At 46.5% G+C, this 25,081-nt stretch overlaps 3 protein-coding genes across 8 annotated transcripts in view; all 3 read left to right on the top strand.

Annotated features, from left to right (window-relative positions):
* Positions 1-711: 711 nt before the first annotated feature.
* On the top strand, positions 712-19,742 carry ints3 (integrator complex subunit 3). Its single transcript, XM_033637793.2, has 29 exons — positions 712-1,037; positions 2,420-2,503; positions 2,586-2,669; positions 2,740-2,853; positions 3,020-3,104; positions 3,186-3,252; positions 3,354-3,495; positions 3,609-3,738; positions 3,915-4,012; positions 12,669-12,860; positions 12,945-13,032; positions 13,144-13,223; positions 13,319-13,410; positions 13,521-13,627; positions 13,932-14,051; positions 14,137-14,266; positions 14,346-14,400; positions 14,667-14,770; positions 14,856-15,020; positions 15,122-15,275; positions 17,474-17,542; positions 17,636-17,711; positions 17,796-17,909; positions 17,988-18,036; positions 18,123-18,290; positions 18,505-18,605; positions 18,701-18,773; positions 18,876-19,032; positions 19,204-19,742. Exons 1-29 carry the CDS (start codon positions 954-956, stop codon positions 19,279-19,281), a joined length of 3,060 nt encoding a protein of 1,019 aa, XP_033493684.2. The 5' UTR covers positions 712-953; the 3' UTR covers positions 19,282-19,742.
* A 140-nt stretch (positions 19,743-19,882) lies between these two features.
* LOC117264019 (C2 calcium-dependent domain-containing protein 4C-like) lies at positions 19,883-21,502 on the top strand. Its single transcript, XM_033637813.2, has 2 exons — positions 19,883-20,464; positions 20,809-21,502. Exon 2 carries the CDS (start codon positions 20,827-20,829, stop codon positions 21,436-21,438), a length of 612 nt encoding a protein of 203 aa, XP_033493704.1. The 5' UTR covers positions 19,883-20,464; positions 20,809-20,826; the 3' UTR covers positions 21,439-21,502.
* A 255-nt stretch (positions 21,503-21,757) lies between these two features.
* Positions 21,758-25,081, top strand: part of gon4la (gon-4 like a) — a 34,691-nt gene continuing 31,367 nt past the window's right edge. Inside the window, exons 1-5 of one of the 6 annotated variants that reach the window (XM_033637782.2) lie at positions 21,758-21,808; positions 23,744-23,993; positions 24,114-24,343; positions 24,642-24,716; positions 24,810-24,860. In XM_033637782.2, coding sequence (XP_033493673.2) covers positions 23,762-23,993; positions 24,114-24,343; positions 24,642-24,716; positions 24,810-24,860 — 588 coding nt within the window. In that variant the 5' untranslated portion in view covers positions 21,758-21,808; positions 23,744-23,761. Of the gene's footprint in view, positions 22,069-22,097; positions 23,635-23,743; positions 23,994-24,113; positions 24,344-24,641; positions 24,717-24,809; positions 24,861-25,081 lie in introns of those variants that run through there. The other 5 variants (XM_033637781.2, XM_033637780.2, XM_078175771.1 and 2 more) reach the window with 5 other exon arrangements.

The raw sequence follows: 25,081 nt of genomic DNA, 5'->3' as shown, positions 1-25,081 counted from the left end.
TTTTTAAAATGGAAAACAAAACCCCATCAAAAATAATATTAAAAAAACCTTCCCAAAAAACCCCACCAAAACTTAAAAAAACACCAAAAATTTTAAAGGAAAAAATATCACAAAAAAAAGAAAGAAAATTGCCAATTTTCCTCCATAAAAATTTTGCCAAAGTATTAAAAAAAAAACACACACACAAAAAAAAATTCTTAAAGAAAAAAAAAATCGCCCAACAAATTAAAAACCACCAAAGATAATAAAAAATCCACCCACGGGTTTGTAGGGCAGTTTTTGGTAAAAGAAATACAAAATACAACCATTTGAAACTGTATGTTGGGGAGCTAAGTCCAAATAAAAATATAAATCCTTCCCCAGTGCTTAAAAAATATTTGACAACCCATCAAAAATACAAACATTTTTCCTCTGTATAATTAATAATGAACAGCCCCTAAAATATCTTAATACTAGAAATTAGGCAGTTTTAAAAAAGAATTACTGATCAGGCTGCAACTAATGATTATTTTTGTTATGATTATTTCTGTTATTATTTTAATCGATTAACCGCTGCAGGGTTGTTTGTGCTAAATGCTGTTATGGACGGTTTCCATCATGGTTTCCATGCGCAGCAGGCCGGGGATTGGCCCCAGATTTCCTCTGCTGTCATTGGTCCATCCGGACGTCACTCAGAGCTCTCTGTGCGCTGAGTGGTCAGAAGGCCTTCTCGGTGCGGAAGTCCGTTATGTTCCTGAGCTCGGTCACGGAGCGGGACTTGGAGTCAGAACGAGCCTAAAAGAAGTTTTTAAAAACTCGCCGTTACCGACCGAACCGGCACACACGGAGGCTCCGGTACCGACAGGAGCCCCACAGTTTCCGGTACACCGGCAGAACCAGTCAGAGCCACCCCTGAACCCGGAGTCCCGCTCCTTCGCAGCTCCGCGGGGCCCGGCGAGGCGCGGCGGGAGGAGATGGAGCCCGCACCGGCGAAGGCGAAGCCGCAGGGCCGGCTACTGGTGTCCACCCAGCTGGACGCTAAAGACGAGCTGGAGGAGGTGAGTTGACCCGGTTTAACGGCCCCGGAAGTACATTTAACTCTGGACAGAGCGGGTTGGAGCGGGTTTACCGGCGGGTCCGGGCAGTTTGTGATCAGTCCGGATACAAAGAGAAGTGTTTGTGTGGAGCTACATGGAGGTTAGCAGGCTAGTTAGCATGGCTAGCATCATGCAGCCGTGCGGCAGTGAGTGTAAACACGGTGTTTAATAGACGTCACATGAAGACACACGGCTGAGGACAGTTAGCTTAGCATGCTAACTGCACGTAAACATAAGGATGAGGTTTAAAAAGTGACAGGTACGCATGCGCTATGAGCGTGTTTCGCCTGTCACAAAGATGCTGACCAAACTCCATTCAGAAAATCAGTGATTTAACATCGGTGAGCACAGGAGCTGCTGGTGTACTGCTGCCTCTGTCAGTGTGTGTTGTTGTTGTTGTTGTTGTTTGGTGTTTTAAAGGGTTAATTCAGATTCACCGTCTCTCACACAGAGACACTAAAGAACTAACTGATGGAGGCAGCAGTACACCAGCAGCTCCTGTGTACAGTCAGCTAAAATTGATGTTTTTCTCAATGTAATCTGGCACAGACGGAGAACAGAAGGTGTTAACGGCTCTCCTGTTGGAACAGGCTGTCTGACAGAAAGGTGAAGCAGTTAAACACACTGATGTTGATGGTTTTAGTCGACATGCACCATGTTACATCTTTGCCGATATGTATTAACATTTTCTGGCTATGATAAATGGTGTAATGTAGGTGATTTCTTTCAAAGAAAACATGGAAAACTTTTTAAAGGGAAAATAAGCCAAACTATTTTATAGAAAAAACAAAAACCAAATATTAAAAAACACAAAACAACACACCAAAAATTAGAATAAAAATCGCCAAAAACTTACGTTTTAAATTAAAAATCCCCAATTTTTTTTTTTTTTTTTTTTGCCAAAACAGTTTTAAAGAAAAAAGTCACCAAAAAGAAATTGTAGTTGTGGTGGAGTGTGGTGCGGAGAGAAGAAGGCACCAGACGCAGGATTCAGGATTGTGGTTGAGACCTCGACTACGTTTTATTTCACAGTAACGTCTCTGCTGCCGCCGTCACATCGTCAACTAAATCATCAACCTTGCAGGACAAGAGAAATAAATAAATCTCAACATTAAATAAAACAATAATTAATATTAAACAATAATGCGTCAACTGTAGATTTCTGACTTTATTCTCGTAGATTTTTTTCTGATGTTGTTTTAATGTCTGTGAAATGATTTCTTCTTCTCTACAGTTCGGGGGGGGGGGGGGCAGGTGGATATAGTGATGATGATGAAGATAACGTCTCGAATTCAGAACTCATTATCACGAGTGTGTCTGTGTGTGTGTGTGTGTATTTGCAGAGATTGGAGCGTTGCGTTGGAATCGTCCAGTCGTTGACCAATGGGCTGTCAGACAGAGAAGCCAATGACGCGCTCACCGGCAACGTAAGAAGCACACACACAGTGATAAACAGTCTCCAAGGCAACAGTCATTACTGGTCTGACTTCCTGTTTACCTGTGCTGCAGGTGTGTAAAGGTCAGCAGCAGCATGAGGAGGTGTGTCTGGGTCTTTTCACTTTGGTCCTCACAGAACCCGCCCAGGCCCAGAGGGTGAGTCACCGCCACCGCCACATCATTGTGAGTGTGTGACATCACTGTGACATCACTGTGTGTGTGACAGTGTTACAGGGACCTGACGCTGCTCACCAGAGACGGGATGAACGTGGTACTGGTGAAGATCAACCAGATCCTGATGGAGAAGTTCCTCAAGCTGCAGGACGTCCCCAGAACCCAGGTAAACAACACAGGTGTAGACATGTACACAAACCCAGGTAAACAAAGACAGGTACACAGGTGATAATTATTATTCCTCTGTATGTAGATGAGGTGTGACGTTAACGAGCTCAGGTATTAACGGTGTGTGTGTGTGTGTGTGTGTGTGCGTGTGCGTGTGCGTGCAGTTGGTGTGGCTGGTCAGAGAGTTGGTGAAGAGTGGCGTGATGGGAGCCGACGGTGTCGTCATGACGCTCCTCAAACAGATCGCAGGTCAGTTTCATGGTGGTGTTATTCATGGTTAATAATCAGAGCATCAGGAGTGATGACGCCGTCACTGTGTGTTCACGTCAGGAGGAGACATTTCCACCAAAAACCTGTGGTTGGCTGAGAGCGTCCTCGACATCTTGCTGGACCAAAAGTACGATTCACGTTTAATTTATTTCAACAGATGTTTGTATCAGTGTACGTGTTTCTGTGAGGGCACACCTGTGAAGCAGGTAAAGATGTTCCTGTGTGCAGGGAGTGGGTGTTGAAGAGCGGGATGCTGATCGCCATGTCGGTCTACACCTACCTGCGCCTCATCGTGGACCACGGAGCACCGAACCTGCTGACTCTGCGTCAGAAAGAGGTCGACTACTGCATCGGCATGCTGAGGGAGAAGGTGAGGGGAAGGAAGGAAGGAAGGAAGGAAGGACGGATGGATGGATGAACACGTCTGTCTGTCCTGATGACCCTGATGGTTATCGTGATAACCCCGTCTCTTTGACTCTGTAGTTCATGGAGTGTCTGATCATCGGCAGAGATCTGGTTCGTCTGCTGCAGAATGTCGCTCGGATACCGGAGATGGAGCTGGTGTGGAAAGACCTGCTGCACAACCCCCAAGTCCTCAGTCCTCAGTTCACAGGTAAACTACACTACCCACAATCCTCTGTTCACTACTAGATTACCCACAATCCTCTGTTCACTACTAGACTACCCACAATCCTCTGTTCACTACTAGACTACACTACCCACAATCCTCTGTTCACTACTAGACTACCCACAATCCTGTTAACACCTGTACTCTGATGTGTGTCTCAGGTGTTCTTCAGCTGCTCACTGCTCGAACTTCCAGGAAGTTTCTGGCGTGTCGTCTCACACCTGACATGGAGACCAAGCTGCTGTTCATGACCTCCAGGGTAACACACATTACACACTACACACTACACATGGCACACTACACACTACACATTACACACTACACATTACACACTACACACTACACACTACACATGGCACACTACACACTGCACATTACACACTACACATTACACATGGCACACTACACATTACACACTACACATTACACACTACACACTACACACTGCACATTACACACTGCACATTACACACTACACATTACACACTGCACGTTACACACTGCACATTACACACTGCACACTGCACACTACACACTGCACATTACACACTGCACATTACACACTACACATTACACACTACACATTACACACTGCACATTACACACTGCACATTACACACTGCACATTACACACTACACATTACACACTGCACATTACACACTACACATTACACACTACACATTACACACTGCACATTACACACTGCACATTACACACTACACATTACACACTGCACATTACACACTACACATTACACACTACACATTACACACTGCACATTACACACTACACATTACACACTGCACATTACACACTACACATTACACACTGCACATTACACACTACACATTACACACTACACATTACACACTGCACATTACACACTACACATTACACACTACACATTACATACTGCACATTACACACTACACATTACACACTGCACACTACACACTGCACATTACACACTGCACATTACACACTACACATTACACACTGCACATTACACACTGCACATTACACACTACACATTACACACTGCACATTACACACTACACATTACACACTGCACATTGCACACTGCACATTACACACTACACATTACACACTGCACGTTACATACTGCACGTTACACACTACACACTACACATTACACACTGCACATTACACACTACACATTACACACTACACATTACATACTGCACATTACACACTACACATTACATACTGCACATTACACACTACACATTACACACTACACATTACACACTGCACGTTACATACTGCACATTACACACTGCACACTACACACTGCACGTTACATACTGCACATTACACACTACACATTACACACTACACATTACATACTGCACATTACACACTGCACGTTACATACTGCACGTTACACACTACACACTACACATTACACACTACACATTACACACTGCACGTTACATACTGCACGTTACACACTACACACTACACATTACACACTGCACATTACACACTACACATTACACACTACACATTACATACTGCACATTACATACTGCACATTACACACTACACATTACACACTACACATTACATACTGCACATTACACACTGCACGTTACATACTGCACGTTACACACTACACACTACACATTACACACTGCACATTACACACTACACATTACACACTACACATTACACACTGCACGTTACACACTGCACATGGCACACTACACACTACACATTACACATGGCACACTACACACTGCACATTACACACTACACATTACACATGGCACACTACACACTACACATTACACACTACACATTACACACTGCACATTACACACTGCACATTACACACTGCACATTACACACTACACATTACACACTGCACATTACACACTACACATTACACACTGCACATTACACACTGCACATTACACACTGCACATTACACACTACACATTACACACTGCACATTACACACTACACATTACACACTACACATTACACACTACACATTACACACTGCACATTACACACTACACATTACACACTGCACACTACACACTGCACATTACACACTGCACATTACACACTGCACATTACACACTACACATTACACACTGCACATTACACACTACACATTACACACTACACATTACACACTGCACGTTACATACTGCACGTTACACACTACACACTACACATTACACACTGCACATTACACACTACACATTACACACTACACATTACATACTGCACATTACACACTACACATTACATACTGCACATTACACACTACACATTACATACTGCACATTACACACTACACATTACACACTACACATTACACACTGCACGTTACATACTGCACATTGCACACTGCACACTACACACTGCACGTTACATACTGCACATTACACACTACACATTACACACTACACATTACATACTGCACATTACACACTGCACGTTACATACTGCACGTTACACACTACACACTACACATTACACACTACACATTACACACTGCACGTTACATACTGCACGTTACACACTACACATTACACACTGCACATTACACACTACACATTACACACTACACATTACATACTGCACATTACACACTACACATTACATACTGCACATTACACACTACACATTACACACTACACATTACATACTGCACATTACACACTGCACGTTACATACTGCACGTTACACACTACACACTACACATTACACACTGCACATTACACACTACACATTACACACTACACATTACACACTGCACGTTACACACTGCACATGACACACTACACATTACACATGGCACACTACACACTGCACATTACACACTACACATTACACATGGCACACTACACACTACACATTACACACTACACATTACACACTACACACTACACACTGCACATTACACACTGCACATTACACACTGCACATTACACACTACACATTACACACTGCACGTTACACACTGCACATTACACACTACACATTACACACTACACATTACACACTGCACATTACACACTACACATTACACACTGCACATTACACACTACACATTACACACTGCACATTACACACTGCACATTACACACTACACATTACACACTGCACATTACACACTACACATTACACACTGCACATTACACACTGCACATTACACACTACACATTACACACTGCACATTACACACTACACATTACACACTGCACATTACACACTGCACATTACACACTACACATTACACACTACACATTACACACTGCACATTACACACTGCACATTACACACTACACACTGCACATTACACACTGCACATTACACACTGCACATTACACACTACACATTACACACTGCACGTTACACACTACACACTACACATTACACACTACACACTGCACATTACACACTGCACATTACACACTACACATTACACACTGCACATTACACACTGCACATTACACACTACACATTACACACTGCACATTACACACTGCACATTACACACTACACATTACACACTGCACATTACACACTGCACATTACACACTACACATTACACACTGCACATTACACACTACACATTACACACTACACATTACACACTGCACGTTACACACTACACACTACACATTACACACTGCACATTACACACTACACATTACACACTACACATTACATACTGCACATTACACACTACACATTACATACTGCACATTACACACTACACATTACACACTGCACGTTACATACTGCACATTACACACTGCACACTACACACTGCACGTTACATACTGCACATTACACACTACACATTACACACTGCACGTTACATACTGCACATTACACACTACACATTACACACTGCACGTTACATACTGCACATTACACACTACACATTACACACTGCACGTTACATACTGCACATTACACACTGCACACTACACACTGCACGTTACATACTGCACGTTACATACTGCACATTACACACTACACATTACATACTGCACATTACACACTGCACGTTACATACTGCACGTTACACACTACACACTACACATTACACACTACACATTACACACTACACATTACACACTGCACGTTACATACTGCACGTTACACACTACACACTACACATTACACACTGCACATTACACACTACACATTACACACTACACATTACATACTGCACATTACACACTACACATTACATACTGCACATTACACACTACACATTACACACTACACATTACATACTGCACATTACACACTACACATTACACACTACACATTACACACTGCACATTACACACTACACATTACACACTACACATTACATACTGCACATTACACACTACACATTACACACTACACATTACATACTGCACATTACACACTACACATTACACACTGCACATTACATACTGCACATTACACACTACACATTACACACTACACATTACACACTGCATGTTACATACTGCACATTACACACTGCACACTACACACTGCACGTTACACACTACACATTACACACTATACATTACACACTGCACGTTACATACTGCACATTACACACTACACATTACACACTGCACATTACACACTACACATTACACACTGCACATTACACACTACACATTACACACTACACATTACACACTGCACGTTACATACTGCACATTACACACTGCACACTACACACTGCACGTTACATACTGCACATTACATACTACACATTACACACTGCACGTTACATACTGCACATTACACACTACACATTACACACTGCACATTACACACTACACATTACACACTGCACATTACACACTATACATTACACACTACACGTTACATACTGCACATTACACACTGCACATTACACACTGCACACTACACACTGCACGTTACATACTGCACATTACATACTACACATTACACACTGCACGTTACATACTGCACATTACACACTGCACACTACACACTGCACGTTACATACTACACATTACACACTATACATTACACACTACACGTTACATACTGCACATTACACACTGCACATTACACACTGCACACTACACACTGCACGTTACATACTGCACATTACACACTACACATTACACACTGCACGTTACATACTGCACATTACACACTGCACACTGCACATTACATACTGCACATTACACACTGCACACTACATATTACACACTGCACACTACACATTACACATTACACACTGTACACTACACACTGCACACTACATATTACACATGGCACACTACACACTACACATTACACACTACACATTACATACTGCACACTACACATTACACATGGCACACTACACACTACACATTACACACTACACACTACAGGTACTACTACAGATACCTCTCTGAGTGTAACTTATCTGTGCTCAGGTGACCTCTGACTGTATCTTACCTGTGCTCAGGTGACCTCTGACTGTATCTTACCTGTGCTCAGGTGACCTCTGACTGTATCTTACCTGTGCTCAGGTGACCTCTCTGAGTGTATCTTACCTGTGCTCAGGTGACCCCTGACTGTATCTTACCTGAGCTCAGGTGACCTCTCTGACTGTATCTTACCTGTGCTCAGGTGACCTCTCTGACTGTATCTTACCTGTGCTCAGGTGACCTCTCTGACTGTATCTTACCTGTGCTCAGGTGACCTCTCTGACTGTATCTTACCTGTGCTCAGGTGACCTCTCTGACTGTATCTTACCTGTGCTCAGGTGACCCCTCTGACTGTATCTTACCTGTGCTCAGGTGACCTCTGACTGTATCTTACCTGTGCTCAGGTGACCTCTGACTGTATCTTACCTGTGCTCAGGTGACCTCTCTGAGTGTATCTTACCTGTGCTCAGGTGACCTCTGACTGTATCTTACCTGTGCTCAGGTGACCTCTCTGAGTGTATCTTACCTGAGCTCAGGTGACCTCTCTGACTGTATCTTACCTGTGCTCAGGTGACCTCTCTGAGTGTATCTTACATGTGCTCAGGTGACCTCTCTGACTGTATCTTACCTGTGCTCAGGTGACCTCTCTGACTGTATCTTACCTGTGCTCAGGTGACCCCTCTGACTGTATCTTACCTGTGCTCAGGTGACCTCTGACTGTATCTTACCTGTGCTCAGGTGACCTCTGACTGTATCTTACCTGTGCTCAGGTGACCTCTCTGAGTGTATCTTACATGTGCTCAGGTGACCTCTCTGACTGTATCTTACCTGTGCTCAGGTGACCTCTCTGACTGTATCTTACCTGTGCTCAGGTGACCTCTGACTGTATCTTACCTGTGCTCAGGTGACCTCTGACTGTATCTTACCTGTGCTCAGGTGACCTCTCTGAGTGTATCTTACATGTGCTCAGGTGACCTCTCTGACTGTATCTTACCTGTGCTCAGGTGACCTCTCTGACTGTATCTTACCTGTGCTCAGGTGACCTCTCTGACTGTATCTTACCTGTGCTCAGGTGACCTCTCTGACTGTATCTTACCTGTGCTCAGGTGACCTCTGACTGTATCTTACCTGTGCTCAGGTGACCTCTGACTGTATCTTACCTGTGCTCAGGTGACCTCTGACTGTATCTTACCTGTGCTCAGGTGACCTCTCTGAGTGTATCTTACATGTGCTCAGGTGACCTCTCTGACTGTATCTTACCTGTGCTCAGGTGACCTCTCTGACTGTATCTTACCTGTGCTCAGGTGACCTCTCTGACTGTATCTTACATGTGCTCAGGTGACCTCTCTGACTGTATCTTACCTGTGCTCAGGTGACCTCTCTGACTGTATCTTACCTGTGCTCAGGTGACCCCTCTGACTGTATCTTACCTGTGCTCAGGTGACCTCTGACTGTATCTTACCTGTGCTCAGGTGACCTCTGAGTGTATCTTACCTGTGCTCAGGTGACCTCTCTGACTGTATCTTACCTGTGCTCAGGTGACCTCTCTGAGTGTATCTTGTCTGTGCTCAGGTGACCTCTCTGAGTGTATCTTACCTGTGCTCAGGTGACCTCTGACTGTATCTTACCTGTGCTCAGGTGACCTGAGTGTATCTTACCTGTGCTCAGGTGACCTCTGAGTGTATCTTACCTGTGCTCAGGTGACCCCTGACTGTATCTTACCTGTGCTCAGGTGACCTCTGACTGTATCTTACCTGTGCTCAGGTGACCTCTGACTGTATCTTACCTGTGCTCAGGTGACCTCTCTGACTGTATCTTACCTGTGCTCAGGTGACCTCTCTGAGTGTATCTTACCTGTGCTCAGGTGATCTCTCTGAGTGTATCTTACCTGTGCTCAGGTGACCTGAGTGTATCTTACCTGTGCTCAGGTGACCCCTGACTGTATCTTACCTGTGCTCAGGTGACCTCTCTGACTGTATCTTACCTGTGCTCAGGTGACCTCTGACTGTATCTTACCTGTGCTCAGGTGACCTCTGACTGTATCTTACCTGTGCTCAGGTGACCTCTGACTGTATCTTACCTGTGCTCAGGTGACCTCTCTGACTGTATCTTACCTGTGCTCAGGTGACCTCTCTGACTGTATCTTACCTGTGCTCAGGTGACCTCTCTGACTGTATCTTACCTGTGCTCAGGTGACCTCTAACTGTATCTTACCTGTGCTCAGGTGACCTCTGACTGTATCTTACCTGTGCTCAGGTGACCTCTCTGACTGTATCTTACCTGTGCTCAGGTGACCTCTCTGACTGTATCTTACCTGTGCTCAGGTGACCTCTCTGACTGTATCTTACCTGTGCTCAGGTGACCTCTAACTGTATCTTACCTGTGCTCAGGTGACCTCTGACTGTATCTTACCTGTGCTCAGGTGACCTCTCTGACTGTATCTTACCTGTGCTCAGGTGACCTCTCTGACTGTATCTTACCTGTGCTCAGGTGACCTCTGACTGTATCTTACCTGTGCTCAGGTGACCTCTGACTGTATCTTACCTGTGCTCAGGTGACCTCTCTGACTGTATCTTACCTGTGCTCAGGTGACCTCTCTGACTGTATCTTACCTGTGCTCAGGTGACCTCTGACTGTATCTTACCTGTGCTCAGGTGACCTCTGACTGTATCTTACATGTGCTCAGGTGATCTCTCTGACTGTATCTTACCTGTGCTCAGGTGACCTCTCTGACTGTATCTTACCTGTGCTCAGGTGACTTCTCTGAGTGTAACTTACCTGTGCTCAGGTGACCCCTGACTGTATCTTACCTGTGCTCAGGTGACCTCTGACTGTATCATACCTGTGCTCAGGTGACCCCTGACTGTATCATACCTGTGCTCAGGTGACCCCTGACTGTATCTTACATGTGCTCAGGTGACCTCTGACTGTATGTTACCTGTGCTCAGGTGACCTCTGACTGTATCTTACCTGTGCTCAGGTGACCTCTCTGAGTGTAACTTACCTGTGCTCAGGTGACCCCTGACTGTATCTTACCTGTGCTCAGGTGATCTCTCTGAGTGTAACTTATCTGTGCTCAGGTGACCTCTGACTGTATCTTACCTGTGCTCAGGTGACCTCTGACTGTATCATACCTGTGCTCAGGTGACCCCTGACTGTATCATACCTGTGCTCAGGTGACCCCTGACTGTATCTTACATGTGCTCAGGTGACCTCTGACTGTATGTTACCTGTGCTCAGGTGACCTCTGACTGTATCTTACCTGTGCTCAGGTGACCTCTCTGAGTGTAACTTACCTGTGCTCAGGTGACCCCTGACTGTATCTTACCTGTGCTCAGGTGATCTCTCTGAGTGTAACTTACCTGTGCTCAGGTGACCTCTGACTGTATCTTACCTGTGCTCAGGTGATCTCTCTGAGTGTAACTTATCTGTGCTCAGGTGACCCCTGACTGTATCTTACCTGTGCTCAGGTACGTTTCGGGCAGCAGAAGCGGTATCAGGACTGGTTCCAGAGACAGTACTTGTCCACAGCAGAGAGCCAATCACTGCGCTGCGATCTGATTCGTTACATCTGTGGTGTGGTCCATCCGTCCAATGAGGTGCTGAGCTCTGACATCCTGCCGCGCTGGGCCATCATTGGCTGGTTGCTCACCACCTGCACGGTAAGGGGCGGGGCCTCAGGCTGTCAATCTGAAGCTCAAAAATCAATAATCAATCAATCAATCACTGTTTTTGTGTGTCTCCAGTCGAACGTTGCCGCCTCCAACGCCAAGCTGGCGCTCTTCTATGATTGGCTGTTCTTCAACCCGGAGAAAGACAGCATCATGAACATAGGTGACTGACTGACACACACACACACACACACACACTTGTTAGTGTACTTGTGAGGCCTTAAACCATCCCATAATAACCAACACTAAACACTATGTTGTGTTTGTGTCTCAGAGCCAGCCATCTTAGTGATGCATCACTCCATGAAGCCTCATCCCGCCATCACTGCCACGCTGCTGGACTTCATGTGCCGGGTAACACACACACCTCACACACACCTCACACACACCTGAGACACACACCTGTGGGTCATTGCCTTCCATCATCCCTTGTCTCCTTTCCTCCTCAGATCATCCCTCACTTCTTCCCTCCATTGGAGTCTCAGGTCCGTCAGGGCGTCTTCAACTCGCTGACCTTCATCATGGAGAAGAGAGTGCTGGCGTATGTACACACACACACACACACACACACACACTCCATATCCTCTCTGTCCTCTCTCCCCTCTGTCTGTGACTGATAATTGATCGTCTCCTGTCCTTCCTGTCTGTCAGTCACCTCGCTCCACTCTTTGATAACCCAAAATTGGACCGAGAGCTGCGATCGATGCTCCGAGAGCGTTTCCCTGAGTTCTGCAGCGCACCTTCGCCCCCGACTGAAGGTAACCATCAGTATGTCTGTGACCGGTCTGACTTCCTGCCTGACTTCAGTCAATTTTATTTATAAAGCCCAATATCACAAATCACAATTTGCCTCACAGGGCTTTACAGCATACGACATCCCTCTGTCCTTTGGACCCTCACACTTCCTGTCTGACTTCCTATCTGTGTCTCTCCGAGTTAACAAAACATGCCAATAGCATAGAATGTTAGTGAGTTAACTTGCTAACTACATAGGCTATTCTAACAAGTAAATGTGACCTGTGTGTGTGTGTGTGTGTATGTGTATGTGTGTGTGTCCTGCAGTCAAAATGGAGGAGGTTGTTTCCTTGGAGTTGGACAACCATGTGTTGGACAAGGAGGAGGGTTGCTATGACAACACAGAGGCCGCCTTCAGCGACGACGAGGAGGAGGTCAACAACAAAGGTGAGAGGAGATGCGACCGGTTTAAACTTGCTTTAAATTTCAGATGTGAAAGTCATGGTGCTGTCACTGACCAATCACTGTGCAGGAAAGAAGAGGGAGTTCAGGTTCCATCCAATCAAAGAGGCTGTGGTTGAGGAACCCGCTGACATCACACCCTGGCTCGACCAATTAGACGACACCATGAAGGAGAAAGTCCAGCAGCTGCAGAAGACCAGGTGAGACCCCACAGTCCACCTTCAGGTCCTCAGATCACAGTAACTCATCATTAATCTGTGAAACAAAATGTCTCCTCAGTGACACCGAGACTCAGTGTGAGGTCATGCAGGAGATCGTGGACCTGATCCTGGAGGTGAGTGTCCCCTGTTCGGTCTCTACTGGACTCTACTGGGTTTGACTGAACTCTATGCTAACAAGTAACCAATACACTAGAATATTAGCGAGTTAGCTTGGAAACTACCAAGCTAACTTGCTAACATTCTAGCTTATTGGCATATTGACTTGTTAGCATAGCCTATCTAATTAGCAAGCTAACTCGCAAACATTTTACTCTATTGGCACATTGACTCGTTAGCATAGCCTACCTAGTTAAGCTAATGTTAGCATGTTGTGTTGCAGGAGGACTTTGACACGGAGCAGATGTCTGCTCTGGCGTCCTGTCTGGCGGAGCTGTTTAAAGATCACTTCAGAGGAGATGTGCTGCCGGAAGAGATCACTGAGGAGTAAGAGCAACTGATCAATAAGCTTATTGATTAGAGACCCCAGAAACAGGATCCACCATCATCTGTCCTTCTGTCTGTCCCTCAGGTCCCTGGAGGAGTCGGTGTCCAAACCGGTCTGCCTGGTCTTCAGGAACCTGGTCACCATGCAGGAGGACAACAGCGGCTTCTCAGTGCTGCTCGACATGTTGGCAGAGTTCTACCAGAAACAGCCCAAGATCGGATATCACCTGCTGTACTACCTCAAAGCCAGGTGAGGGCGCCAACACACCTGCTGTCTCCCAGACATGACGTCCAACGGCATGAGAGGAGGAGTGTTAACGTGTGTGTGTGTGTGTGTGTGTGTGTGTGCAGTAAAGCGGCGAACGGGAAGATGATGCTGTACGAGTCCTTCGCTCAGGCGACGGCGCTCGGCGACCTGCACACCTGTCTGATGATGGACATGAAGGCGTGCCAGGAGGACGACGTCCGGCTGCTCTGCTACCTCACTCCCTCCATCTACTCTGAGGTACACACACACACACACACACACCCTGCCGTCACGTGTCAAGGTCACCCCGTGTGTCGAGGTCAGGGGGCGTGTCTTCGGTTGTTTGTTTGTTGTTTATACATCCATCCAGTTTCATCCACTTACCCGAGTTCAGGTCTCGGGGGCAGCAGATTGAGCAAAGTCCTCCAGACGTCCCTCTCCTCATCAACACTCTCCAGCTCCTCCTGGAGGACCCCGAGGTGTTCCTAGACCAGATGAGATCTATAATCCCTCCAGTGTGTTCTGGGTCTGCCCCGGGGCCTCCTACCAGCTGGACCAGGAGGATCCTAGCCTCACCACCAGACAATCAGAGATCTCCGCCTTCTGATAGTCTGGGGACACTCCTTTCTAAAGTGTGTTTAACACACCGGTGAAAACGGCCGGCAACAAAGCAACGCCTCTTGCATTTTTGAAAAGGACACGCCTTCTCGGAAATGTGCACTCCCCCTTTTCTTGTCCGCAAGGAAACAAACACACAGAGAGCTTGAAAATGGATGCCGAGAGATTTAACTCCGTTTTATCAAACGTGTGCTCATACGTAAAGAAAATATTTTTTCCAGCGGATGTCTTAGTTACAACATGATTGAGCTAACTGGAGTAGTTTCATGTCGTATCCAACAACGGGAGGCTTTTAACAGATGACGTCCTGATGTTAGCTTTGCTGCTGCTGTTAGCTGTCCCTGTCAGCTGCAGCCAATGATGCTTTCTAGACATCGTGATTTCCCAAAACTGAATAAATACCACACATAGCAACACAAAACTGCTTTGCTAGCTTAATCATGTTGTAACTAAGATATCCGCTGGAAAAAAATTTTTTTTCACGGACCGTTTAATGAGTTATTACCTATTACAGACACTGCTAATGGCTAAGAAATAGTAATGTTTGTTCAATCATTGTGTTTATAGACTTTACAAACATCAGATTAGTCCAAATGGTGATACAGTGATGTAAAAAATGTGATATATAGGCTATATATATATATATATATATATATATATATATATATATATATATATATAGCCTATATATCACATTTGCTGGTTTTTTACCCAGAAGTATTTGTAAACAACAAGGCGATTCCCTCTATAGTCCGGCCGGACGGATGAGTCATGGCCTTGTAAAAGATTATGTTTGTTTCTTTTAGTTGGTGAGAATGTGTCGCCGCAAACGCGACAAACATCCACTAACTTTGACTGAGTTTTCTGCGAGCATGGCTGAGCCATTTTGTACCGCTACACATGTTTCTAGTGGGACTATGTTTATGAGCACAAGAGTTCAGCGAGCCACCGAAGGACCGTCCTGCAGATTTACTATTGATTCTGCAACGTAGGGAGTTTTTTAAACTCTGAAATTGTATCCGCCCATCTAAACAGAAAATCAGGGAGAAAGTCATCAGTCTAAAGACTGACTTGTGAGTCTAGGAGGATCCTGATCAGATGTTGAACCACCTCAACATGAAGGAGCAGCAGCTCTACTCCGAGCTCCCTCCAGATGTCTGACTCCTCCCCCTATCTCTAAGGCTGAGCCCAGACACCCTACAGAGGAAACTCATTTCAGACGCTTGTATCTGTGACCTCATTCTTTCAGTCACTACCCAGAGCTCATGACCATAGGTGAGGGTTGGGACGGAGATGGACCAGGAAATCAAAGCTTTGCCTTCTGGTTCAGCTCCCTCTGAACCACGACGGTCTAGTGCAGCGCCTGCATCACTGCAGAAGCCGCACCGACCCGCTGATTCATGTCACGCTCCATTCTACCCTCACTGTGAACAAGACTCGTGAATTCCTTCTCTTGGGGCAGTAACTCTCTCCCAACCCAGAGGGAACAATTCACTGGTTTCTGGCAGAAAACCATGACCTCAGATTTGGAGGTGCTGACTGTCATCCCGACCGCCCCAGGTCATGCTGGAGGTCACGGTGTGATGAAGCCAACAGAACCACATCATCTGCAAAAAGCAGAGATTCAACTCTGAGGTCCTCAAACTGGACCCCTTCCTCCCCCGGCTGCACCTTGAGATCCTGTCCATTAATATCACAAACAGGATCGGTGACAAGGGACGACCTTGGCGGAGGCCACACCCACAGAATACGTGTTTGACTTTACACCAAGTATGTGACGCAGCTCTCACTGTGGTCACTTTGTTTATATTAAAGATATTTGTTTTGTTTATTTTCAGTTTCCAGACGAGACGTTAAGAAGCGGTGAGCTGCTCAACATGATCGTCGCTGTCATCGACTCCACACAGGTAACTGACCACCAGACTCACCTGACTCACCTGTTCACTGACCAGGATGTAATCTCTGTCCCTCTGTCCCTCTGTCTGTCCCTCTGTCTCCAGCTGCAGGAGCTGATGTGTCACGTGATGATGGGGAACCTGGTGATGTTCAGGAAAGACTCGGTCCTCAACATCCTCAGTGAGACACACACACACACTGACACAGTGTTTGGATAGCAGTGGACACTCTGTCCTCATGTCTCCTTGTCTTGTGTGTCCACAGTTCAGTCCCTGGACTGGGAGACTTTTGAGCAGTACAGCACCTGGCAGCTGTTCCTGGCTCACAGTATTCCTCTGGAAACCATCATCCCCATCCTGCAGCACCTCAAATACAAAGGTGAGCCACGTCACATGATCCAGGAGACGTCTGCTGTCCTCCGTTCTGTTGTCCTCACTCTGTCCTGTCCCCCTGCAGAACATCCAGAGGCCTTGTCCTGTCTGCTGCTGCAGCTCCGCAGAGAGAAGTACGACACACCAGCACACACTCAGGATGTGTCCTCAGGCGTCTCTCTGTCCCAGATAACGTCTCTGTCCCTCTGTGTGTCCCCAGGCCCAGTGAGGAGATGGTGAAGATGGTCTTGAGTCGTCCCTGTCATCCCGAGGACCAGTTCACCACCAGCATCCTGAGACACTGGGCGTCCAAGTACGACGACACGCTGGGAGAACACATCAAGGCCCAGCTGATCAAGAACAACAACCAGCCCCGCAAGAGACAGAGGTGGGGACAGGGGACACATGGGGGACACAAGAGACAGAGGTGGGGACAGGGGACACATGGGGGACACAAGAGACAGAGGTGGGGACAGGGGACACATGGGGGACACAAGAGACAGAGGTGGGGACAGGGGACACATGGGGGACACAAGAGACAGAGGTGGGGATGGGGCGGAGGGAGGACACATGGAGGTGGACTGACCTGTGTCTGTCCCCAGTCTCCGCAGCTCCAGCAGTAAACTGGCTCAGCTGACCCTGGAACAGATCCTGGAGCACATGGACAACCTGAGACTGAGTCTGAGCAACACCAAGAACAACTGTGAGGACACACACACACACACACCCACACACACACACACACACACACACAAACAAACAAATGATTATTGACAGCTGATTGGTTGTCTCTGTCAGTCTTCACTCAGACCCCGATCCTTCAGGCACTGCAGCACGTACAGGCGAGCTGTGACGAAGCACACAAGATGAGGTATGCACACACACATACACACACACACACACACACACACACACACACACTGGAGAATGACATCACACCAGGTGCTGTTGACATCACTTTCTCCTCCTGCAGGTTCAGCGACCTGTTCGCCCTGGCGGAGGAGTACGAGGACTCTCAGTCGAAGCCTCCCAAGTCTCGCCGTAAGGCTCCGGCTTCCTCACCACGCTCCAGGAAGGGAGCGGCTCCGCCCACCAACAACGAGGAGGAGAGTGCTTCCAGCAGCGCCTCGGTACGTAGGCTCTGCCCCACAGGTTCAATCCCCCACTGCAATCTGGGTCCTCTGGTAGATGGCGCCTGCTACTATTGCTGATAGTTGAGACAACAGACAAGAAGTAAGGAGGTATGACATTACATGTCGTCATGTTGTGTCCATGGTAACAGGATGTCTTGTGTCTTTCAGGAGGAGGAGGACTCGAAGCCCAAAGCGCCGAAGAGGAAGAGGAAAGGCTCGTCAGCGGTCGGCTCCGACAGCGACTGACGGAACCCTCTGACCAATCACATGCCAGCTACGCCACAGGGACCGTCAGCCAACCAGCCGCTCTGACACTGGAAGAGGCCCCGCCCCCTTCCGATTACACACACTGACTGCTGCCATGGGAGGAGCGGGGCTCTGAGGCGCCACAGACTTTGAAATCCATGTGATGAACGGACTGTTGCTGTTTCCATGGAGATGAGGACTGACTGAGCTCAGGGTCACATGTCACGGTGTGGTTACTCTCCCATGATGCACCACGAACTCTGGAACAGTGACTGATTTTAATACACGATGATGATGATGATGATGATGATGTTGATGATGTTGATGACGAGTGTGGTTGTTTGTTGTACTTCCTGTTCGCTTTATGTCGGGGGGGGGGGGGGGGGGGATTTTGGACTTCCTGCTGTTTTTAGCAGCCACTTCCTGTTTGTCTCGCTGCAGTAAAATCAGTTCATAATGTTTCATGGTGTCACCTGTCCATCACTGTGGGGGGCGGGGCTTGTCCATCAGTGTGTGTGTGTGGGGGGGGTTGAAACAGAGAAATCCAAGTAGACACATGGAGTCCCTCAGGGACACGTCCTCGGTCCTCTGATCTTTGTAATAAAATATATATGGAGGAGAGACAGAGGGACACATGGAGGACAGGTGGGGACACATGGAGGACAGTTTGGGGACACTTAGTTTTCATTAAGGCTGACAGACTAGAATATTAGCAGGTTAGCATGTTAACTGAGGTTATGCTAACAAGTTAATGTTCAGATTTCTGATGCAGATGTGAAGAACATGTTAATATTCATGTTGAAGTCTGGTGAATGAATGAATGTGTGTTTGTCAGATTAAAGGAAGAATCCTCAAACGGTCTAATTTGAAGGACGCTCTGTCATCAACCCGCCAAAGGACTTTCAATGTCAAGGATCCTTCTGAGTTTCACGAAGAACTGAGTCCTTCTTTCTGATAAACTTCTCCTGACACGTGTTTAAAATTGTCCAACAACATTAGAGTGTTGAATTGATCACAGGACCTGTAACCACCTCAGTCTGCTGAGGGTTAATGACACACACCTGGGGACACTCTGATTGGCTGCAGGTCACTGATCACTCTGATTGGCTCCACCTGCTGCAGCAGCTCACATAAACCCTCAGACCTGAAACACACTGCTGCAGACCAGGTGAGATACCCACAGGTAAGAAGACTCCACTGATCAGACATGGCATTTTTCCTTTAAAAGCTTTTGGGTTTGTTTATTATATGTTTTTATGAAAAATTACATTTATTTTTTAAGAAAACATGTCTCGTGTTTTTTTGTTTGCTTTTTGTTTAGTAATTAAAAAAACAAACTTCTTTTTAAGAATTGGCTTTTTTTTTAATTGAAAAATTTTTGGTCATTTTTTTAAGAAGACTTATTTCTTTAAAGATTTTTTTCCATAAAGTTTTAGTTCTTTAAAAACTTTTAGCAATTTTTTTTCCCCTGCACTTTGTAAAGAAAACAGCGGTCCCCAACAGATGAACCTGTCTGTTTTCTTACAGCTCCTCCTCGTCTTCATCATGTCAGCATTTAAATCCAGCTCATCTCTGCGGTCTCTGGTTCTGACTCCTCAGCAGACCCCGACCTTCCTCATCCCCTCCCGCAGTCCGCTCCTCTTCCTCTCCCCACGGCTCCAGCGGACATCCCCGGACCGGACCGGACTGCTGTCTGACCAGGATGACGACAGTCCAGGAGCTGAGCCCCCACTCAGCCCTGTGGCGTCACCCCGCTTCCTGCTCCGCCTGCCACGGGTCAGATCTCCCCGCCATGCCATCTCCACTGCGTCTGCAGAGGACGCAGACACAGACCTGACTACGCGTGCAGCCATGTCACTGCCGCATGTCAGGAAGGTGACCACGCCCTACGGCTTCCGCGCTGTCCTGGCAACGAGCCCATGCACCCGCCGGCGGGAGTCGCTGTTTCACCGGAACAACCCGGTGATGGTGATGGTCACTGACACTGACCCCCAGGACCTGGCGGACCCCCCTCCTCCTCCTGCACATCCCGGCAGGTCCCCGGTGCGTTCGCGGCCCATCAGAGCGCTCGGTCTGCAGGTGATTAAGGAGCTGAAGAGACCTGCAGCCGCCCTGAAGGCTCTGAGTCCCGCCACCAGGAGGACACGCCCTCTTTAATGTCACATGGTCTCTTTATTTGTACATTTTATAACTTAATGTTTCAATAAAACTCTTTTAAAGACCAGTTTCCGTGGTAACTGAACAACTTCAAAACGTACACTCTGAAGTAGCCATGACGTCACAAATGATTGAAGGTCCACAGATATTCATACAGACAAAGGGCCTTTAATATGTTTTATTTATTTTTTAAGCTACATTTGTGAATAAAATGTTTTTGCCAGAGTAATTTACTAAATTTCTGTCTTTTTTATTAAATATTCTGGGGAATATTTAGCGTGAAATAGAAGAAGTCGTTAACGTTAAAGTGACGCAATGACGCACAGCCGGATATGTAGTTTTACTCAGAAGCATCTCATAGTTGTGGCGGGTAAGTGTGTCTCCGCCAAGAGTTTTGCCGTTAAACCGTTACACTAAAACCACCGGTACCGGGCCGGCAGTGTGACTGTTGGACCAGAGAGTGAGAGGCCGGACCGGCTCACTGGGACATCGGCTCGGGCTGTAGTCCGTCTGTTGTCATGCTACCGGCAGACAGAGAGTTGTTAGCATGCTAGCTGGAGGAGAGCAGACAGCAGCAGCCTGATACCGTTTACTGGACTGAACACACGGTAACTCCGGTCTGAGCTGACGGTGAGGAGCTAACTGTTAAGAGACAGAAGCTAACTGCTGAGAGACAGAAGCTAACTGCTAAGAGATAGACGCTAACTCTAATAGACAGAAGCTAACTGCTAAGAGATAGACGCTAACTGCTAAGAGATAGACGCTAACTCTAATAGACAGAAGCTAACTGCTAGTAGATAGACGCTAACTGCTAAGAGATAGACGCTAACTCTAATAGACAGAAGCTAACTGCTAGGAGATAGACGCTAACTGCTGAGAGATAGAAGCTAACTGCTAAGAGATAGACGCTAACTGCTGAGAGATAGAAGCTAACTGCTAAGAGATAGACGCTAACTGCTAAGAGATAGACGCTAACTCTAATAGACAGAAGCTAACTGCTAGGAGATAGACGCTAACTGCTGAGAGATAGAAGCTAACTGTTAAGAGATAGAAGCTAACTGCTAAGAGATAGACGCTAACTGCTGGGAGATAGACGCTAACTGCTGAGAGACAGAAGCTAACTGCTAAGAGATAGACGCTAACTCTAACAGACAGAAGCTAACTGCTACGAGATAGACGCTAACTGCTAAGAGATAGACACTAACTGCTAAGAGATAGACGCTAACTGCTGAGAGACAGAAGCTAACTGCTGGGAGATAGACGCTAACTGCTGAGAGACAGAAGCTAACTGCTAAGAGATAGAAGCTAACTGCTGAGAGACAGAAGCTAACTGCTAAGAGATAGACGCTAACTGCTGAGAGACAGAAGCTAACTGCTGGGAGATAGACGCTAACTGCTAAGAGATAGACGCTAACTCTAATAGACAGAAGCTAACCGCTAAGAGATAGAAGCTAACTGCTGAGAGACAGAAGCTAACTGCTAAGAGATAGAAGCTAACTGCTGAGAGATAGAAGCTAACTCTAACAGACAGAAATTATCTGCTGATATACAGAAGCTAACTGCTAAGAGATAGAAGCTTACTGCTAAGAAATAGAAGCTGTCTCTTAAAGACAGAAGCTAACTGCTGAAAGACAGAAGCTAACTGTTAAGAGACAGAAGCTAACTGCTAAGAGATAGAAGCTAATTGCTAAGAGATAGAAGCTATCTCTTAAAGACAGAAGCTAACTGTTGAAAGACAGAAGCTAACTGTTAAGAGACAGAAGCAAACTGCTAAGAGACAGAAGCTAACTGCCAAGAGACAGAAACTGGCTGCTAATAGACAGAAGCTAACTCTAACAGACAGGAGCTAACTGCTGACAGGCAGAGGCTAACTGCCATGCATTCTACAGCGTTCTAATGAACGTGATATCACAAGTATGCCTTGAGAAAATTTCCTTAAAATCCAACGTCCATTTGACCCAAGAATGATCTGGTTAGAATAAGGTGATTAAAGGTCAGAGATCACTGTGACCTTGCATCCATTCCATTCTCATAAACAGGATATGTTAACACCATGACAGGATTTCTTAGATTTAGGCACAAACATTCACTTTGAGTCAACGACGATGTGATTTGAATTTGGAGGTCAAAGGTCAGAGGTCACTGTGACCTTGCATCCCTGGCATTCTCATGAATGTGGTATCAGAAGAACGCCAGGTGGGAAGTTCTTTAAAATATGGCACAAATGTTCACAGTGTGACCTCACTAATGGATAAACTTGATTGGCTTATCATGTTAATGACATGCAATGATGTCACTGTTTCAGAGGTCATGTTTCTCCAGAATGAGCTCCACCCGCAAACGCTTCAAACTCACCCCGTCCAAATCCCAACCCCCCGCCGCCGCAGCCACTGCCCGGAGCATCAGACCGCCACACTCCAGTCCTCAGCTCAGCTCCCATGATGCTTTGCTGCTGCCGTTTCCTCCTGCAGGGGGCGGCGCTCAGGAGGAGGAAGAGGAGGGGTACCTGCTTGTGGAGGAAGACACCACCGACTCCAGCCTCATCATCACCATGGGTAACACACACACACACACACACACACAGTGACAGTAGGCGTGTTGCTGTGGTAACGTAAAAAGTGTCACATTGTGGTAACGTCATGTTGATGAAAATAATCCTCTCATCTGTGTGTCAGACGACAGTCACGTGGAGGGGAAGGCAGCGAGGAGGAGGGCAATGAGGAAGAGGAAGAAGAAGCTGACAGAGGAGGAAGAGGAGGAGAGGGGCAGAGCCTCAGAGAGCGAGGAGGAGGAGGATGAAGAGGCGGAGGTAGAGGTGGAGATCGACAGGCAGCTTGACCAGTCACTGGAGACCAAGTCCAAACAGCACAACTTGACCACGGTCAATGTCCGCAACATCATCCACGTGAGTTCATCCAGTCACACCTGAGTTCACCCAGTCACACCTGAGTTCATCCAGTCACACCTGAGTTCACCCAGTCACACCTGAGTTCATCCAGTCACACCTGAGTTCACCCAGTCACACCTGAGTTCATCCAGTCACACCTGAGTTTATCCAGTCACACCTGAGTTCACCCAGTCACACCTGAGTTCATCCAGTCACACCTGAGTTCACCCAGTCACACCTGAGTTCACCCAGTCACACCTGAGTTCAACCAGTCACAACACACCTGACGAGTTAACTAAAACATTCTGACCAACAGGAAGTGATCACCAACGAACATGTGGTGGCCATGATGAAAGCTGCCATCAATGAGACCGAGGCCGTCCCTCCATTTGTGAGTCCTTTTGTTTGACTGTCGTCCAATCACATTAAACGCTTTGACCTCGTTAACCTGATAATTAAGCTGTGTTTTTTATTTTGTCTCCAGGAGCTGAAAATGACTCGATCCAAGTTTAAAGAGGTCGTGGAGAAAGGAGTGGTGAGACACCTCTGTCTGTTTCTGACTCTCTGTCTGTCTGTTTCTGACTCTCTGTCTGTCTGTTTCTGACTCTGTCTGTCTGTTTCTGACTCTCTGTCTGTTTCTGACTGTCTGTTTCAGACTCTCTGTCTGTCTGTTTCTGACTCTCTGTCTGTCTGTTTCTGACTCTGTCTGTTTCTGACTCTGTCTTTCAGACTGTCTGTCTGTTTCAGACTCTGTCT

The sequence above is a fragment of the Epinephelus lanceolatus genome, chromosome 16 (genome assembly GCF_041903045.1).
Source record: "Epinephelus lanceolatus isolate andai-2023 chromosome 16, ASM4190304v1, whole genome shotgun sequence".
Lineage (NCBI taxonomy): Eukaryota > Metazoa > Chordata > Actinopteri > Perciformes > Serranidae > Epinephelus > Epinephelus lanceolatus.
The sequence above is the reverse complement of the archived record's forward strand: the minus strand, read 5'-3'. Positions and strand labels throughout refer to the sequence as shown.

What these genes read in the sequence shown, in the direction of transcription:
- ints3 (XM_033637793.2), top strand. Translation starts at nt 954, where the DNA reads ATGGAGCCCGCACCGGCGAAGGCGAAGCCGCAGGGCCGGCTACTGGTG. An exon ending in GACATCTTGCTGGACCAAAA is followed by an intron (nt 3,253 to 3,353) that starts GTACGATTCACG and finishes TCCTGTGTGCAG; the next exon opens with GGAGTGGGTGTTGAAGAGCG. An exon ending in CTGTCATCGACTCCACACAG is followed by an intron (nt 17,543 to 17,635) that starts GTAACTGACCAC and finishes CTCTGTCTCCAG; the next exon opens with CTGCAGGAGCTGATGTGTCA.
- LOC117264019 (XM_033637813.2), top strand. Translation starts at nt 20,827, where the DNA reads ATGTCAGCATTTAAATCCAGCTCATCTCTGCGGTCTCTGGTTCTGACT.